Source organism: Phalacrocorax aristotelis, chromosome 10 (assembly GCF_949628215.1).
Source record: "Phalacrocorax aristotelis chromosome 10, bGulAri2.1, whole genome shotgun sequence".
Taxonomy (NCBI): Eukaryota; Metazoa; Chordata; class Aves; order Suliformes; family Phalacrocoracidae; genus Phalacrocorax; species Phalacrocorax aristotelis.
In genome coordinates, this window is record NC_134285.1 from 5465857 (window position 1) to 5485440 (window position 19584).

Sequence of the window (19584 nt, forward strand, 5' to 3'; positions counted from 1 at the left end):
AAACTCCAGCACCTCCTCAGGCAAAGCCAGTAACAGTCTCAACAACAGGGAAGAAGCAAAAGGAGTTTAGATCATAAATCTTCAGATCTACAAGCTTTGCTACCCGAATGCACAACGAGCAATTCAAGGGCCCCAACATCTTTAAGTCAGACTAAGCCAGGAGTGCTTCTGCCCTGTGGTAACAACAGTTCGATCTTTTGACTCAGTTTGGTCATCTAGCACAGTGGTCAGAAAGGACAAGGTGGATGATTTATCAACTCAGGTGATTCCATTAGTGCATACTTTTTCTTGCTGTTGTCTTAAGATTGCCAGGTTCTTGCCTAGACTCTGAAGTTTAAATCACGTTAGCGCTAGCTGTGATATTGCTGCACGGTGCTGTACTGCAAGGCGGTAGGCATATCCTCCTTGTTGTTTATTTGCGTCCCAGTTTCACTGAGCAAAATATTCCTCCTGGCAGTGACAGTGGCTGGTAGTGCTCAGGATAACAACAGCCATGTCCCAGGTACAGGCAAACATTCAGTTTTTGTAACACTTACAGGGTCCATTAAGCTGCATTCTCAGCTGGAGTGGCAGCACCTCCTTCCCACTGTGCCTCCTCTGCTGCCATTGATAATCAGAGGAGAGAACACAGTCTTTAAGCTCCGGGCCACAGTGGACTGGATAAAGAACGGGCCATCATCCAGCTGGGGACTTGACCCAGGTAGAAACAAGTGGGGCTTGAAACAGTTAGAAAGAACCAAAGTCAGGCACCTCAGCCCTCCTCATTTCACATACTTTGTGCCAGCATTCATTAGTGAGGCCATGTCCTCTCTGGCCTAACTGTAAGCAGAAAATGGGACTTACCAACCGGAGCTCACTAGCAGTGCTTTTTCCATAACTTCTGAATTTACCAGAGTCGCCCAGATGTCGCCCCCATGTGCAATAAGGTCTTAATGTACAAGCAGGCCATTGGCTCTCCAGCTGCATACAGCTTTTCAGCTTTAATCTTCTGCCATCTGTTTTCAGGGCCAGGGCCTCAGAAGTTCATGGTCCAGCCTTTCCCCCAAGAGGTCCCCATCTTTCTGCTCATAATTCAGTTGCTTTGCAGCCAACAAGAGAAATGGAAATAACGTTGCCCTCGTTGCCTCTTTCTTTCTATCATCCAGTCCTCCATTTTCTTCCATCTTTCAGCCTCCTTCTCCCTACCTCTATATTTATGGGAGATAAAGGAAGGAGAAATAGAAGCAGCTGTGCAAGTATTTCTTCATCTCAGCAGAAAGACAGGAGTTATAGGAAGAAACAGAGATGGGGAAAAGGAACGAGTAGAAATAGAAAAAAAGGTAAAGCTGGAAAACTGAGAAAGGAAAGGAAGGAATAGAAAAATAAGGTCAATAATATTATTTTGTTTTATTTTGTGTCAATATAAATTATTTTAATTTCAGTCTAAGCCCAAAGAAGGGAGATGAACTGGAAATCTTGAAGCATGGAACTGGGCAGATAATAAGGAAATGGAGAAGGGGAAGGCATTGAGACTGAGTACAAGCCTCTCTCTTTTAAGCTTTTACTGAGGTGTTTATGCTCCTAGTGAAACATCTGCAGCAACATCAATAGGGATCACCGCGCGCATTGTGAGGTTCTGCCCAGTCCCTCGGTAGAGCAACAGAAGCCGGACTGCTGCCGATCTGTGGTAGTAAACAAAATTCTGTTTTGTCCTGTTCTTAGAACAGCTTCTGAATGATCAGATGAGGAACAACAGTGCTGTGGGGGGAAGAGGGAGGGGTGGGCCTTTTCCTTTTGACAATTAGATGTGAGCTGTTGAAAGCTGCTTTCATGGATGAATGCATGGAGAACTAAGGACGTCTGGCAACTGATTTGTTTGATTAGCTTATTGTATACCATAATTTCACTCTCACTTGCAGACCATGCAGGCCTATCGCAGGAGCTGGACTTCATAGTCATTTGAATTCCCTGCCAAAACCCCTTAGAACCTCAGAAGTCTGAAGAGGACCTCAAGTCAGGTGCGGACAAAGCTAGTGAGGCAGAAGTAACTGAGCTAATCAGAAAATACCGATCTAGGCTCTTCACAGTTGCATCGGGTCTGATTTGTGGGCAGCTTAGCATCTGTGGATTCCGGCGGCAGTCCTGAGTGCTCAGCTGTCCCAAAAATCAGGCCTACCGAGTATGGCGGGTTTCGGGTGTCGAGTTGTTTGTCTCCATCCTACCGGGCTGACTGGCTTCTTGTGGGGCAATGATGACATCCACTGGGGAAACTCGTGAATTACAGCAGTATTTTATATGTGGAACGGGCTGCTGCCAAGTCTCGAACTGCAGTCAAAGAGTAAGAGCCTGGAAGAGAAAGTAACTTTCTCACAAAAGGGTCTATGCTGTAGTGAGTGGCCCATGATGGAAAGCCTTGTGCTGTTCTCCTCCTCACTCCTGCAATACCTAAAGGTGGTTTTAAGTGTCCCCTCTTGGTAAGGAGAAATAGTCTTGCTCTTTGGGGAAGTGTCGACAACAGCATCTCAGGGTGCCCAACAGTCACATGGGATTCTCACTTCCATTAAAGGTTTTAATTTTTCTGTTTTGTTCTAAATCTGTGACTCCTTGGTCTTCTGGGTCATCTTAAGGCTTCTTAACAATCTTCGCTATCTATGAAAGCTGTCATTTTAGTAGTTTCCCTCAGCTCTCTGTGTCACTTGCCCCAGTACATACTAACCAAGGCTTGCCCCAGTGTTTGGTATAGGCCTAGGGCAGGATAAATTATCTGAAGCTTAAACTGGATTAGATGTTTATGGCATCAGAAATTGGAGTCACAGATAAAAGAAGTAATACAGAAAGGACCATATAATCTCAGGACACGTGTCTGCCTTTTATGATTTCATTTGGCAGCCAGAAGGTCTGGGATCCCAGCCACCGCTAGGTGATCACATACCAGCTGCTTCCAAAAACGTGCGGCTGTTTTCCTGCAGTACCTAATCAGGAGACCAAGGGGATTTTCTTTCAGATATGTACTTTGGTACTTTAATCCCCAGCTTATCATCAGCCCAGCACAAGGAATTACACCTTAAGTCAGTCAAGAAACTAAATTTCATGTAGAAAACCACCGCGTGTTACGGTGTGCTTCCGCGGAGGGCGCAGCCCCAGCGCCGGCCACAGCAGTGGCCCCTCGCTGCTCTCGGGGCAGAGATGTGACGTCACCTGCAGCCGTCACAGGCTGAAGCCACTGAGGAGCGACACCCCGGGGCAGCTGAGCCCCAGGCTGCCGAGCCAAGCCTTTGCATGCATTTAAAAACTGGCTTAATAAGATGCTATGGGTGCTGAAGTGCCCTGACCGCACGTACTCATTTGATGGTGTCGGTGATGACGCGTTTCTATATGTTACTGTGTGACTTTTCCGACCCGACGCTGAATCGCTCCTGTGCGTAACAACGCCCTCGGCTAGGTTTTCCCCCAGCACGTTACTAACACCGCCCCGCCGTTACCGCCGCCGCCGGCGGCTCGGGACGCCGAAGGGCCCGTTACAGACAGGCCCCGAGCGGGCCCCAGCGCACACGTCACGCCAACGGTCCGTGACGCACCGTGACATCACGCCCCGCGCGGTGGACCCGCCTGCTCCCACCGCGAAGCCCCGGCCCCGCCCCGTGCGAGACCACCTCACTGGGGGGCCCGCCCCCTCGCCTCTGATGGGTGCTTGCCCCGCGGAATAGCCCCGCCCCCGCGCTGTCCCTCCCGGCCCTGCCCGCCCTGCCTTGCCTTGAGCGCTGTCGGCCGCTTACCCCCGCCCCACATGCCGGCTCCCCCAATCGGAAGGGGGAGACGTTGACCGACGCTCCTACCGCCCAATGAGACGCAGCGTTAGCGGGGCGGGCGGGCCGCGCGGGCCCCTCCCTCCGCAGGCGGCGGCGGCGCTCCCTGGCTGAGGGGGCCGGGGGCTCCGCGTCACCCCGCCCCGCCGCGCCTCAGCGGGACCGGAGGCGGCCGCTGGCTGAACCCGGGCCGAGGGGCTCGGGGGCGTCTTCCCGCCGCTTCCCGACCCCTCGGCGTCCCCTCAGCGCCCCCTCAGCCGCCCGGAGAGGAGTGGGGCGGCCGTGCCCCCTCCCCGGGCAGGGCCTGCGAGCCGCGCCCCGCCGCCGCCGCCACCCCTCCCCCCGGGCGGCTGGCCTCCCCGGGCCGGGCCGCACCCCGCCTCCCCTCCCTCCCTCCCTCCGCAGCGTCGCCCAGCCGAGCCGGGAGCAGGGGAATGGGCGGTCCCGGCCCTTAGCTCCCGGCTGTGGCGGCTGCTGCTGCTCCTCCTCCTCCCCGGTCCCAGCGTCTCGGTGGCCTCCGCCCGATGCTGGCGGAGCTGGCTGGGGTCTCCGCGGCGTTGTGAGCGCTCCCGCCGTCCCGCAGCCGCCATGTCCGGCGTGGTGCGCACCCTGAGCCGCTGCCTGCTGCCGGCCGAGGCCACGGGCCGCGGCGGGGAGCAGCCGCGGCGGGAGGGCAAGGAGCGGAGCCGCGATGCGGAGCGGGAGGCGCGGCGGCGGAGCCGGGAGATCGACGCGATGCTGGCCCGGGAGCGGCGGGCCGTGCGCCGCCTCGTCAAGATCCTGTTGCTGGGGGCCGGCGAGAGCGGCAAGTCCACCTTCCTCAAGCAGATGCGGATCATCCACGGCCGCGAGTTCGACCAGAAGGCGCTGCTGGAGTTCCGGGCCACCATCTACGAGAACATCCTCAAGGTGAGGGGCGGGAGGGGGCCCGGGCCGGGGACCCAGTCGCCTTCCCCCGGGGCGATCGGGGATGGAGGCCGACGCCGACGCATCCCCGAGTTTTGGAGTTTGGGCCGTGTCCAGAATCGCCGTCGGAAAAGGATGAGAGCTGGGGCGGGGCGGCTGCTGCTGCTCCCCCTGGGCTGCTCCCCCGGAGCCCTCGGATGCGGCCTGGACTCGGGGAAGGGGGTTTCTGCGATGCAGGTGCTCGGGGAGGCGCGCACCTTTTGTGCGCTGCCCGGCGGGTTGCGGGAGGCGAGGCTCTGTGGGCTTTCAGCGTTAGCCGTCAGCAGGCCTCGGCGAAAAGGGGCTCGGAGGAAACTTCCCAGCAAAGGGGATTGAGAAAAGCTTTGTGGAAGGGCAGAGGAAAGAGGATATAGGTGTGGCCTGTGCTCTGGAAAAAACATTGAGAGAGCATCCTCTAAGTCAGAATTGGAGAAACCTCAGAATTTGAAGAAATTAGGAGGAACTTCTGTGCCTCCGTGAAGTGCCCTGGGTTTATGTACCTTGAGATGGGACAAGAAATGGGTCCCGGTATAGGTCTTGTGGCTGCAAGTGGTTGTTATTTGGTACGTCCTTAGAAATGGGGAAGAGTAGGCCCTTAGAGCTGGTGGTGTGGGATGTGACCAAGCTCTGACATGGAAATAACTTCGTTTTGGTGCCTTCGCAAAAAAGTTTTTGCTCAATGCGTGTGCAGGCTTTATAGTGTTGGAGGTGGCTGGAGAATATAAAGGCTGCTGATAGAGCCTACAGGTAGAGCCTGGGGTCTGCAGGCAGTTAAGGAAAATCAGCCTTGAGAAATACTGTTTCTTTCTGGGAAGAAAGCTTTGATGCCCTGTGCAGGTAGGAGAAGTGACTGTATTTCAGAAAATCTCTGAAGGTGCATAAAAAGCTCACGTAAGGTTGTATCTCTCTTCATCCTCATAATCTCTCTCTAAAAGAATTGTTACTCTCCTGCCTGTGTGGGACTGTTTCCATTCTTACGTAAGCATGGATTTCTGAGGTTCTGTGAGATTTCATAGAAAAATAAAGGAAATGGAACTGTGCAAGTTAAGAATAACAAGATTTACTTCTCAGTTTTTGGATTTGTTTGGAATAGAAGCCTAATATGCACTTAATAGGTGTACACAATGCGCACACACACAATGACTCCTGTTTTTAAGAATGCTGCTATTCCATGAAGGGCTTTTGCTTCTGTTCTGAACAGGAAAATTGTTGACTGATTTTTCTTTTCCTTTTTTTAGTCCATTTTTAGGAGCATGTTGATATATTGCAGGAAAGTTGAAGCTCAGAAGCTTCTCTTCCACTGAATTTATGTAAGCAGAGAGTGTTACGAGTTTTTGTCTGCACGCGTAGAAATAAGGAGCCTTATTTTAGAGGTCTTAATGCTTATTTTGGTACCACCAGTGATTTTTTTTTTTTTGTTACTGTCCTGATTTAAAGTAGTAGCAGAGGCTTTTACAGAAGCTATTTGTGAAACAGAAAATAATCTGAAATTCCTTCCTCTAAGTTGGCTAAGCAATACTAGTTATAGTAAAATACTGTGATATTTTATGTATGCGGAAGCTATAGAGCTTTCAGCAGTAGAATTTAGTGTGCTTTGGAAAGGAAAGGAAATACCTCCATCGTGTAGTAGGGGAGACTGAGTTTTGCACTTGAAACCCTTGTCTGCTGGATGGCTTTGGGCAAATTTGTAGAACTTGGAGTAGAATCCAGGTCCTCAAGGTAGCGGTCAGGTGTTCGGATTTAAAGACTGGTAGTTAACGACACTACTTGGACTGTCAGCTGAACACCTTTTAAAGCCTCCTAATCATCAAACTAAAATTTGGCAGTATTTTTAAAGAGAGTTAATATAGTTCAACAACCTCTGGCCTTGCAGATCGTGATTTGGGAGTTTTATGTTAGGCTACCCTTCGAGGTATGTGGGCCACATCTGTCTGCCTCTTCCTTTTCTTATTTCTCCAGATGACAGAGGTGGCTTTGTGTGTAAGAATACAGTTTACTCTTCACCCACAGATTTTGCGGAGTGGCTTGGGAGTCGTGGCTGTGGAAGGAGTAGGCAGAAGGAGGGAGAGCAAAGAAAGGGAATGAGTTTTCTAGTGGGAAGGAGGCCTGAGACTGGAGCATGGGGAGAGGCAGTAGATGTTCTGTTTGTGTTTTGCTCATCTGAAAGAAACCTGATAACACCTTGATATCTGCCAAAATCATCAGGGAGAAATCAAATACCAAAACAGAATATCAGGGCTTTCAAAACAGACTGATGATGTCAGTGCATTTATTTTAGGGTAGCGGTGTAATACTTTCTTGTATTAAACTTTGTCCTGTGGAAAACCATAAAATGTTTCAAATAAACTTCTTTGACTATGTAAATTGTCAAGTGAACCTGATGTGACATTTTATTTTGAAGTGCTCGGACTACAGGTTCTTTTCAAGTTCTCAGGAAGTTCAGAACTAGAATGATCATCCATTAAGACTAAATGGAGTGGAGATCACCGTGTATCTAACTTATTATAAAAATTCATCTTGTATCTTTTATTCTACGATACTGGACAATGTGAAATGGAAATGATCCTATTGAATAGCATATAAATCTGTTTGACGTCGTGAAGTACAGCTGCAGCAACCTTAGCCCCTTTTTCCACACAGTCAGTTCTCAGCACAGTCAAACAATGGTTCTGTTAAGCTTCTACAACACTGAGATCTGAGTTAGAAATGCAGTGTAAATCTCTGGGATTAAATGGTCAATTTTCGTTTTCCAACCATGACTAAACTTCTCTCTGAAGGTGGAGGATTACTACTCTCCCAATAATGCTTGATATTTCTAAAGTGCTTATTGGAGTAGTATTTAGGCAGTCTGTACAGCTTACAGAGAATGAAGCGACTGCCTCAGAGAACAGAACCTGAAACCTCTTCAAAAAAACGGTGTTAAGTATGAATTGATGTTAGTGTCAGCTTCCACTTTTAGTTTTCAGCTTCACGCTTTTCTGATATCTTCTTAATGCTGAGTTCTTTCCTCACCCTGTTCTCTCTGTTTCTTATCCCCTGCTTCGGGAAACCCTAGTGAGAAACAAAATGCTGAAACGAAATAAACCTGCGATACAGAATTTACTTTTCCATTTAGTACAGGTGATGGTTCAGGGCCTTGCTAGCTTTTTCTGGCATTTGTGGGACGGTCTTCAAATACATTAGTTTTGCTTTGGTTTAAGGTAAATAGTCATCGGTTAACTAGGGTTTTGCTTGTTAATCGAGGCTAAGTTTCAAAGTAACTTTTTGGAACTTTTTGATGATGGAAGTGAAAAGCAGTAGTGTTAATGTTCTGGTATGAGTACACAGGTTTCGTGACTTCAGCACACCCATCTGGAAAAGGAAAGGGGATAGGACAGGGCTGCAGCATGAATTTTAAGGCAACTCTTGGATATACAGAGGAACTTGGAAAACTTTTGTGTACCTGAAGCTTCAAATCTAAGAAATGGCTGGTGGTGTTACATGAGCGTTTTGGTGCCTTTGAACTGTAGCTCAAGGAGTAATCTTTTGATACCTTCCAAAACAGATGGGTTGGCCTTGCTACTCGCTTCCTTTAATAACAGTTAATGAATCATGGCTCTGATGTCCCTTGTCTAAATTTTTTTAAATTTATTTCAAGTATGAGAATATCATGCTGCTTGAAGAAAACCCAGTTTACCTGCATAAGATAAGAACTGAAGTAATCTGCAAGTACCAGAGTGGTACTTGCACCAGCTTGTTTGGGAGATTTCCATCTGAAGGGAGAAAAAAATTCAGCTTTTAAGAGGCTGAAAGAATAATCTTTTGAGTTTTTTGGTAATGTTAGTTTCCATGTTGAAAAAGGAAAGGCCAGCTCAAGGTTTTGATACATCTGTGAATGTTTTCTTGTTGTCTGTGGCCTGAATTGTGATGATTGACTAAGGAACTGAAAAGCCTGGTATTGCAGAGGAAAGGACTACTCAGAAAGTGATGTGTGACTTCATTTGTGGGCTCTGGTGGTGAAAAAACAACCAAAGATTTCAAATGTGAAAACTCCCTGAGGATACATCTTTGGGACTTCGGAGTGCAGCTGCAATACATGTGGGCATACCCAGGAGCATTTATCCTTGACAGCTTGAATATGAGTGACAGTAGAATGGGCAAAATGAGTAGCTTGTGCTGAAGTCCATTTTAAGAATAACCTTGGACTTCTGCAACCAATACTAAACCTAGACTGCTGCTGCTTTGTTGTTGCAGGTACTCTGTATACCTTGATGGGCTGATGTTGAGTTTATGGTCTCTGACTATAAGGTAGATGCACCTTGTGTCACTGAAAACAAAGTGAAATTCCCTTGCAACTCAACTTCAGTTGAGTACAGATACAAACTCTGGGAAGTGGGAAAAGAATATTCCTGAATTTGTTTGGGAGCTACACTTTAAGTGAGCAAATTATCCAGTCATTTGTAATGCAAATATATTTCTTCTAATAGCCTACAAATGAAGGGGCGTACAACCTCCCATTTTGAGAACCCAACTTGTTCTTTACATTGACTTGACTACTCATGTCCTTGGGTTTACATGCAAATGAATTTGGTAACCCATTAGGAGGTGATGACAGTGGCACACAATCTGTGACTTCAGAGTTGGGATCTGGCTGTACTGGAGTAGTCGGTTGCAGGACAGTGGCAATCTCCTTCCTGCTGGGACAGCTGCTTTTGAAAGGAATGACAAGGAGAATACTGTGTAGGAGCTGTGGCTGCTTAGGAGTGTTTCCACTAAACTTAACATGCAAGTGCTAAAGCTCCATGATAGACCTGGTATTTAAATCTGATTGTCTTTGCTTTGTGCTTTTACTGTTTAGTGGTTATTTTAATATGAAAAATGATACTCACAAAATTATGTAGAAAAGAAGAAACTCTTATGAGTCTCTTTGGTCTTTCCATTCCCGGTTCATTTAATCAATGATACTCTTCCTAAGTTCCAGCTGATGTATTTTCTGTGTCTTAAATATAAATTCTATCAGCTCTGGTGGTCTGTTTGCGTTTGGGTGTCTCTTGGTTGGGCTGGGGAGAGCAATCTGTCTTCATCATGGTGGATAGTGGAAGAGGAGTAATGGCCAATAGTAAGTGATAAATATTCGTTATTGCTCCAAAATAGAGCTTACGATGCTCTTGTGATGTAGTCATTAGTATTGCAGAACATGGGTTAGTCCCTGGAGACTGCAGGCACATACTTTGATGTTTTCCAGACAAAAGTTTAGTCACTTGAGTGACTAAATTTGGGAGCTTACATTATATTCAGTTGGTTGATTATACATATATTTTTATAATTAACTTGGAAACAGTATTGGCAAAGAAATCAGCAAATTATGCTACTAAGAACGTTTACAAGAAAACTTTGGAGCAAAGGCAAACTAGTATACACTGCTTGAAAAAGTAAGTTTAATACAAATCAGAACAAGAGAAGAAGCTAGAAGGAATCGGAGGCTGTGGAGCCTCCAAATGAGTTTCCTTCACTTGCATGGGTGTGTTTTACCATCGTGGGGGTGAGGAACTGGTCTTATTGTAGTGTTGAAGGCCCCTCCCTCTCTAACCTTCTGTCTCAGCACATCTGCTGGGTACTGTGGCAGTATATTTTTGAGGGCAGCATGGCAGGGTCATGCAAAACCTGATGGGGATGGTTTTGGAACTGCAGATGCTGCTTCCACTCTATTGAAAGCATGAAGTAATTATGAACTAGATGTTAGTGTGATGGCCTCAGGACGGGGAGAAATATGGTAATTTAATTCTGAAAGTGTTAACTCAGAACTTTTTTTTTAAGGTCCTGCAGCAGTAGTCACCTCTGAGGTCATCTCCTCCCTACTTTGTGCCTAGTTGCAAGTAAAGCTTGCAGTGAGAGTATTTTTCTTCTGCCGTATTTATCGTCATTTTGCTGGATTCAGTCAAAGACAAGGACTCTTTTCAGAGTTTCCAGACAAGCAGACATCACTGCTGCTCCCAATTCAGAGATTCAGTGGCTAATCCAAATGTTTCTTAATGTTTGTGTTCCTGTGGACTAAGTAAATGACACTTCCCCTTTGTTCCCATTTTTTATTCATATGTTGAGCTGGAAGGTAGGTCATCTTTACTATTTGCCCTGCTCTCACCTGGGTGGTTCTGGACTATGTGAATGGTGAAAACACACGCATAGCTGGTGAGCCTTTTCATTGTCGAACTGGGCTAACTGGTGCTGCTACCACCCCTAGCCTTGTGTCTGTCTTGCCTTACAGCAAACTAATATAGGTGGGGAAACCACTTTTTATATAAAATTACTAGGTTTTTGGTGGTGTTTGCTCACTGGATTGGCTTGTGGGCTCAGGCAAATGCCAAACCTATTGAACAGGAGAGGGTGGAACTACACTACCAGGAAATATGCCCCTCTTGACGGTACCTAGTTGTTAGTCTGACTGCTCTGTAATATGAAACATTATCCTTAATGACATTGGGTTCTTGGCTGCTGCTTGGCTATAATGTTCCAAGGACATAGATCAAATAAAAACACCATTAATGCTTTTAAGATAGCATGCTGTAAAAATCTGTTTGTCTTGCCATTACTTTGTTAGTAGTAGATCACCTTCTTCCAAGTGTTCCAGACAGCAATTTATAAAAAGTCCATGCGACTATATCTGCAAACACTGACAACTTTATTTTTAAAAATTGTATTTGAAAATGTCTTTTTTAGAAGGTTGAGATGTTTTCTAAAAATACAACTGGGTTGCATTTTATCATCTTTCTTTACTTGCCAGTAGGCGTTGCTGCTGAAAAGTCCAGTCCCATCTATGGCTGTGTGATTCAGCTTTCTGTCTCTCTTGTATTGGCACCGGTCATCATGGAGCTGTTGTGGTTTTTCGGTACAGTTAGACTTGCCGGTCCAGCTGGACCTGCGTTCGTATAGCTGCATCGCTTTGTACTGTTCCACTGGCTCAAAGGGTGTATTAGAAATACCTTGCCAAGGTGGGAGCACTTGTTTTGGCATTAGCTCAGATTTATATTGGTGTCTTGAATTGTGATCTCCAGGCTTTGCCAGTTCCTTGTCAACAGCAAGGAGGAAAAACTCGCAGTAGGAAACACGTTTGAATCTCCCTGTCATGTTGGTTTACAGCCACAGGAGAGGATGGTATTGCCTCTTAGCTGTGACTCTGAGTCCCCTGATATTCAGCAGCGATCAGCACTTGTCTCCTAACAACAGTTTCCATAAGTGATATCGATGCTGGAGATCTAGGGCTTTGGTATGAGGTTGAGCGGTGGACGAATGGTAAAAGCTTAAAAAGGAGCTGTGGCAGTTGTTCATGTGTAACGGTTACTGCGTTGTCTGTGATCTCATACCCTGTAGTAGTTCCTTAAAATTATTTTGGGAAAATGCACTGTAGGAGATTTTTCTGTTTGTATGCAAACTCTAAGTAGTTTTGCAAGTTCTCTCTAGACACTTGACTAGAATAATCAAATCTTTTGATCACTTGACTGTTGGTTTGTGCATGGAAGAACTTCCCCTTGCTTATGAGCAAGTGCCCCTCCCCCACCCCAACCCCCCAGTTTCCTCTTTGCGTTTGGTGCTTAACTGTGGTGTGTTCGCTCAGCCTCTGAGTTGGTCCGTCTGGTGAAAGGTGCAGGGGGTTTAGGATCATTCTAAAATCACAGTGTCACAAATCTATGCAAGGTAGATTTAAAATCCCATATTCTCAAGTACTGGAGTATGTGAATAATTTAAAATGTGAATGTTGTGTTTTATGTAGTAATGTAACTACTGATGTAAGATATTCTTAAATCAAGCTGCTCTTTAAATATGTAACGCTTCTTTTCATGTATTGGTAAGCAGCACTGGCTTCAAGTGATCTTAGCTGGTGGTAACTTTATAATAATTCCTGCAAAATAATTTTTAATATTTAATACAAGACAACCTGGGGTTTTTTTCAAAGCTAGAACGCTTTCAAAAATACATCCAAGTCAGTCCTAGTAATGAGCATTTGTGCAAATGCTGATAAAACCTTCATACTGCTGTTGAGTAGCAAACATTCTGCTTAGTGCCTAACAGCTGTGCTCTGTCAGGCCAAGGATCTAGCGCTTTGTCTCTGACATGAAAAAAAACCAACCCAAAACGGGGTACAAGAACCGAGCAATGTGATACTTTGGGATACTCTTCCAGCTATTGGCAGCCTTTGATTTCGTAAACTTCTTGAGCCAGGAGTTGCATCTGGAATGTAATCGAATAGTCCTTTTTGGACCTTTCTTCCATCGATTTGTCTCGATTGCTTTTTGATTCCATTTATACTTTTGGCCAACATCCTATATAAATGAGTTTGTCTCACAGAGGGCTGTGTCGGAAAAACCCTTCTTTTAGTTTAGCCTTCTGTTTGATAACTGTGTTGCTGTGCCACTCATACTTGTGTAGCAAGGGCTGGGGAAAGAATAGTCTTTTTCTACTCCCTTTCTCCAAGTGGTTTGTAATTTCTGTAGACTTCTGATATATCATGCCGTAGTCATCTTTTTTTAAAGCTGACACTTTCTAGATCTGTTTAGTGTTCTCTTCTGTGTAAGGCACAATACTTCATGAGTTAGACCTCATGTCACACTCCTGTTACACCTTTTCGTGTTCTACCCTGTCTCCATTCAGGTTTTGTGCATGCCAGGGATTTTTTACAGTGGCTTGAATATGTTAAAAATTATTATGAAAGTAATGGAACAGAGAACTTACTATTTTCCCTCCCTAACTGGTGCTTCCAACATGCTGCTGTTTTGCCATTTTCTAATTCCTGACGCTACCCTTATTTGTGAATTTCAGTTCTTTCCACTTGCACTTGTTCTGTGCCCTGCTTTGAGTGCAACACAAAAGCTTTAGATCAGTTAAACTGTTCAGAAGTTCTTGTATCGAAAGTTTTTGCCACATTTTTTTCGTATTCCAACCTTAAAAACAGAATGGTAATTGGCAATATTCAGTCTTCTGAATGAAAAAGTGAATTGATGTTTTCTATATTAGTAGAAAATCAGAAAAACTGCCATAACAGTGTTGAAGGTTCACTGTGGAATGAGTTCTGCAATGAAAATAGTCTGGTGTTACACTTGTCGTTAGAGCTCAGGAGGGAGTGTTGCACATGCCATAAGGCTTGTTTGGAGTTTTCTTCTTACTTGTACCAATGGTGTCTGAGTCCAAATTCAGTTTTGAGAAATATATTTTATTGTTAAATATGTTAAACTATTCTGTTCATTCTATAATAAGTGAAAATTCTAGGAATTTTAACTAAATTTAATCTTCACCTCTGGGCATCAACAACACATACAAACTTTTAAGGAGTTTTACCTACCAAGTGACTCTCTGGCTCTCTCCCCTGATGGTCTTTTCAGAGGAAAGAGGTATGGAGAGTGTTCTGAATGTGTTTCCAGAAAGAGGGAACCTTTCCTATGGTAACTTGTACTGCAGATTAGCAGGGCAAGGATTATCAAAAGCTCCTTGTGGCAGCAAAAAATAGTGTTACCAGTAACTCTGAAATGCGGGAATAGCAATACATGGGATCTAAATTTGGCAATTTTCTTTCTCCTCATCTTTCTGACATCTGCTTGTAGCATTTATAGAACTGTTTTGTGGAGATGGAGAAATGTTAAGTTTAGATCCACTTTACTAGGGATCTTGCTGAGTCACAAATACTTTTAACTGCTAAGAGTTGGGGGAAGAAACACTGGCTATTTTGCTTCTTATGTAAAACTTTGACTCCTGATGCATTTTAGGTGTACATCTCAAGCTGGTGTGTTCTACAGATTCTGATTTTGAGAGGTGGTGTTGCTGTGGGTATGAGTAGGACAGCAATTCCTGCTAACCCATTTCCTATTTTTTATGTTCTTCATTCAGTGTTTAAAAGTGACCGTCTCTGCATGTCTATATATGTCTCTGTTTTGTCAGTGCTAATGCTGATGTATCTACATCTGAATCTGCCACTTTGTCCCAGATGGGGCTCTGTATGTGATCTGGTGGCAACCATTTCTTCCCCTCAGACAGTCTGAGGAAGGTGCCGGTGCTAAGCGCTCCCTGGGGGTCACCTCACGGCGGTTAATGCACTTGCACAGGGGCTGTGAGGTCTAAGTTTAGTTCCCTCTCCTGCCCCAGGGAGATTCAAACCTGCATTTCCAAGGAGCAGCAGCCAGCAGATAAGTGACTATTCTGGGACTGGAGCAGTCTCTATGCCATGGATTGAAACTCTGTTCTGTGGTTTCCTCCAAATAAATGATGAAACTTTCCTTAACAACAGTCTCTTGAGGTCCCCCGTACCTCCAGTGGGAGCAGGAGGAGGCCGAGCGACAGTGTAGGGGGATGCACTGAGACTGAGGGCCTGCTACCACTTTACCCCAGCAGGAATTGTGTCATCTTGCCCTTGTTCCTTTGAGGTGCTCTGAAGGGACTGTGGTAGCTGTGAGGTGGCTAAGGGTTAAATCAGCCCGAAAGCTGTAAGATAGAAAAGCGGGAGCGAGTGGCAGGGGAGATGGTTGCAGAGAGCTGGAGCTGAAGCAGGTGAAAGGTCAGAGCTGGCCTGTGTGGGCTGGGAGCTGCGCAGGGCCCGTGTGGGGAGATGCTGATCTGCCCAGCACAGAGTGCCAGTTAACTGTTTCTGTTCGTAAACACTTCTCACTGAACAGAAATGGGCCTGGCGTTAGATGCCCAGCCGTAGCGGTGTCCCACTAGTCTTGGTCACCACAACGCTTTGGAAAAAGCTAATCTTGGGAGCTCTTGACTGGGGGTAGGGGGGAGCCGACAGTGACTTCGAGTTGCAGCTGTGATGGCGTTCTGTGCAAGCAACGGGTTTGCAAAAGCATCTGAGGTCTCGACGTTGTACAGGCATCTGCAATTCAGGGACAGAACCTTATAAGTGGTTTTTCTTTTCTTCATGCTTATGTTTGTTAACATCATTCAAATAAAGCAGATCTAAAGGCTTCTGTTAATAGAGGGATAAACTCTGTAACTAGCACTGAGAGTTGGCTTTTGGTCTGTGTGACAGTTACTAAGTATGTCTGGAATTTAAAGCAGCAGTCTGTAAATATATTAAATTTTAGCCTTTTCATGGTATTGTGGAGATATATCCTCTACTTTATAAAAGGAAAGTAACAATCACTGGAGAATCGTAAATATTTACATTTTTGGGAAACTGCACTTCAGGAGCACTGTTGCATAGTGACAGCCACGATGCTTTGCTTTGAGCTCCTATTCTGTGACACTCACACTAAGTTGCTTCTCACTTCCCTCTCCAATCTTAATTTCCATGGGGAAAGTTACTGTTCTTGTTGTGTGGTGCTGTTAAAGGACTGGAGAGGTGAAAGGTTCAAGTGCTAAGAAAACATACATGCAGTCTTGATAGCTTGAAGTATGTAAAAAAAAAATCAGTCCAATAATGTGGAGTTTTGTATGAATAGCTGTGGAAAGAGAAATTAAATTTTGTTTTTCAATTTTATTTACTTTCATAAACTGTAAACCCAAAAGATCAGCACAATGAGAAAAGTAGTTTAATAAAACCCATAGATTTTACTTGTGAATTAGATGGCAGCTGAGATGCTAAGCCACTGCTAACAGATCTATCCATTTTATCAAAATGGTGTTTACTATTGAGAAATAACTAATGCCCATCTGAAGCTTGAGGTGAAGTTACATTCAAAACCGAGGTTTCGAAGTTACTTAACCTCATGTATTTGGCTTGTTGCCATGAATATGAAATTAAGTTTCCATAAAATCTGCGAAATGTGGCATTAAGCAGTCTCAGTAATCCTGAGTTAGATTTGAGAACCAGATCACTTTCCTTCCAGACTTTTTTCCCCAAAATTAGAGTACCAAAACCTACCTGTCATGACTCCTTAAGAAGTGTGTGGCAAGTTCAAAAAGTAAGCTGATGCTTATGGAAAACCACACCTGCTTTACTGAGCCTAGGAGCTTGAAATCTATGCAATGTCTTCAGTCCTCTTGCTGCTGGGCTTTCCTGCTGGAGGTGGCCATTTGGAGGAAAGCATCTCACTGGAAGATGCTCATTTACAGCAAATTTTCAAGAAATCTGTGAAGTTGTATAGTTGTGTTCTGTGGCATCCAAGTAGACTACATCGAACCGTGCTTTACAGCAACATGCTTTTGGATCTTGCTAGTTGGTATTGGTAACGTTTTTATCTAAATGTTGGTAGATGCATACAGCACTGGAGGTTACTAAGTTTCCTTAATTTTGGATGCTCAATATACTTTGTTTCACCAGGATATACAGTATGTTCTTTTGACAATATTTTTTTAATGTTCTTCTGATCTCCTAATGCTTGAGAAAGCTAGTATGTTCTTTTTGGTATCTAAAACCTAAGTGCAAAGAAAAACATGGAAGAATACAGTTTCAGGCATGGTGTTACTTTTAAAATTACAGTTCTGAGGATCATACCCTGGGTCCCAGATACTGTTCTTACACATTTTATGTTTACTTTTATTATCTGTTGATAGTATTGCTGTTGCAACTAGCTGTTGCTGCTAGTATTTTTCCCACCTGGAGAAATATATTTTGGCCAAGTTGCTTATACAAGCCGCTCCTTCTATCTTATTTCTGTTGGAGATGTTGCAATAAACAATGTTTATGATTCTCTCCTGAGTTCAGTCTTACCAGAATTGTGGTTTTTTTTTAAAAAAAAAAAGCTTCTAGTACCCCTGAGTCCTTGTTCTTTTACACTTTAATGTTTTTATCACTGACTTTCTTATCTGAATCATTCTCTAGGGCTGCAGGGTTCTGGTCGATGCACGGGACAAACTGGGGATCCCTTGGCAGTACACCGAGAATGAGAAGCATGGAATGTTTTTGATGGCTTTTGAAAACAAAGCTGGAATGCCCATAGAGCCTGCCACCTTCCAGCTGTATGTACCTGCACTGGGCGCACTGTGGCGGGATTCAGGAATCAAGGAGGCCTTCAGCCGTCGGAGCGAGTATCAGCTGGTGAGTATGTCCATCTTCATGGTGGGAGGAGAAAAATTCCCTGCTGTATAACTCTCTTTTCAGTTGAAAGATTGCTTGCTATGTGCAAGATTTAGCCATCATATGAGCTGTTTGTAGTAATGCTGTAAATCTGAGCACTTCAGCAGCAGAAACAAGTGGTAATTGGAGCCAAACTTGAAAAACTACATGGCAGTAAGAGGGAGTGGAAAAGTGCATGACTGGATAAACTGGAAGAGCAAGAGGAACCAAAAAAGGCAGGAATTGGTTGAACTAAAAATATTTTAACAGCTCAGTGGGTCTGTTCATAGTAGGTCACTGATGAAGGCACAGTTAATTTGCAACTTTCCAGTCCTGCCAGCTTGCACTATATTGATACTGGCAAACTATTCCTGCGTGCAGATCTTTTGAAGTGAATGCAACACCCGTTCCGGCTGCTGCTATTTGACTGTTTCTCTTCATCCTGACGTCTGCAAGTGAAACTTGGATAAGCAACTGAAAGATGACAGTGAGCTTAAAAATGTGCTCTCTTCCTTGCTTTCTTGTTACTAGGCTTTTATGCTCTTGTGCCAAAATAACTGCACTTCTGGTATGGAATATGTTTCTGACAGCTGTTCATAATCTACTCCTTTTTCTTCCTATGTACAAGATGGAGCTGCTTTTTTCTCTGTTCTCTGTTCAGTGAAACAAGGTACCATGCACCTTAGGACCACTGTTACTAGTTCTTGGAAGATGATATGAGATTATATCCTAATTGTTCTAATAAATGTATCTTTATGATTTTGACATTGATTATGCTTTAATCTGCAGATAGAGTTCTGTTTTGGGTGTTCTGTCCCCAGACTTCATTCAGCTTTTCTTAAAAGAAAAAAAAAAACCAAGGCAGTTAAAGGTGAAATTATTCATGCCTGGGTATGCTATCAATGATTAATCAGGGGAGTTAGGTAGAGGATAGAAACATGGCTTTGTACAGTCTCCCTTAAACTCTTACAAAGCAACTCGATATAGCTATAGAAAAACTAGAGAACTTCAGCGGTGAAATTCTCTTAGTTTCCTCATGCCACTGCTCTGCGTGGATTCTCTGCTGTCTAATGCTGTACTTAAACTCATGTTGCAGCCCTTAGGTACTCATCTGCCTCCACTGATAAGATGCCTTTTTGAGTCTTGTTGTTGCATATTTTTGAAATCTGTCTCTGAAGTATCTTGAGACTGGTAAATGGCTAAATAATAAATAAAATGACTGGGTAAAATTGGCACCTCACTTCCTTACGCTAAAATGGTGACAATTTCCATGTTACAGCACTGGGGTTGGGGGGAGGATGTACAGGGGGAAGGGAAGATAAACTAATTGTTCCATAATTCTGAGTGTCTGTAGACACAGAGTAAGACTTTGTTGTTCTAAGCACTGTTCATATGTGGAGTAAAAAGATGGCTCATGCCACAGGGAACTTGAATTTAACATGAGACAACTACTGAGAGAATCCAGTGTAATAAGCAATAATTGCATCAGCAGTCTGTAAAGAATTTTTTTTTTCCCCCCTGGGAAATGCTATGGGTTTTGCTTTTAAGGGGAGATTCAGATTGAGATCATGTGGAAGGTTCATTCCTGTACTGGTTAGCAATAAAATTGCATCAAACTGGAAAAAAGTCCAGTCTGAATAAATAGCATTCCAAGACTAGTAGGCCTACCTCTGCATTCTCTGGCTTTGAGGATTAAACAGGAAATACCAAAAAAATTAAAAAGCCCCACAAAAACCAAGCATACAGGCATGCAAGTGATCTTTTAATATGCTGTCATCTTTGACATCATGGTATAGTTCTATCATGCATCTTTTCGGATAGCGTTCATATAACCTGTTTAAAGTTACTGGGGCAACTGGAACTGCTGCAGGCACCAGAACTGTTAACTTG

The 19584-nt window shown here is 44.5% G+C and overlaps 1 protein-coding gene across 1 annotated transcript in view; it reads left to right on the forward strand.

Annotated features, from left to right (window-relative positions):
- The first annotated feature begins 3863 nt into the window (after nucleotides 1-3863).
- Nucleotides 3864-19584, forward strand: part of GNA12 (G protein subunit alpha 12) — a 44054-nt gene continuing 28333 nt past the window's right edge. The window contains exons 1-2 of the mRNA XM_075104858.1: nucleotides 3864-4694; nucleotides 17461-17676. Coding sequence (XP_074960959.1) covers nucleotides 4374-4694; nucleotides 17461-17676 — 537 coding nt within the window. The 5' untranslated portion in view covers nucleotides 3864-4373. The remainder of the gene's footprint in view (nucleotides 4695-17460; nucleotides 17677-19584) is intronic.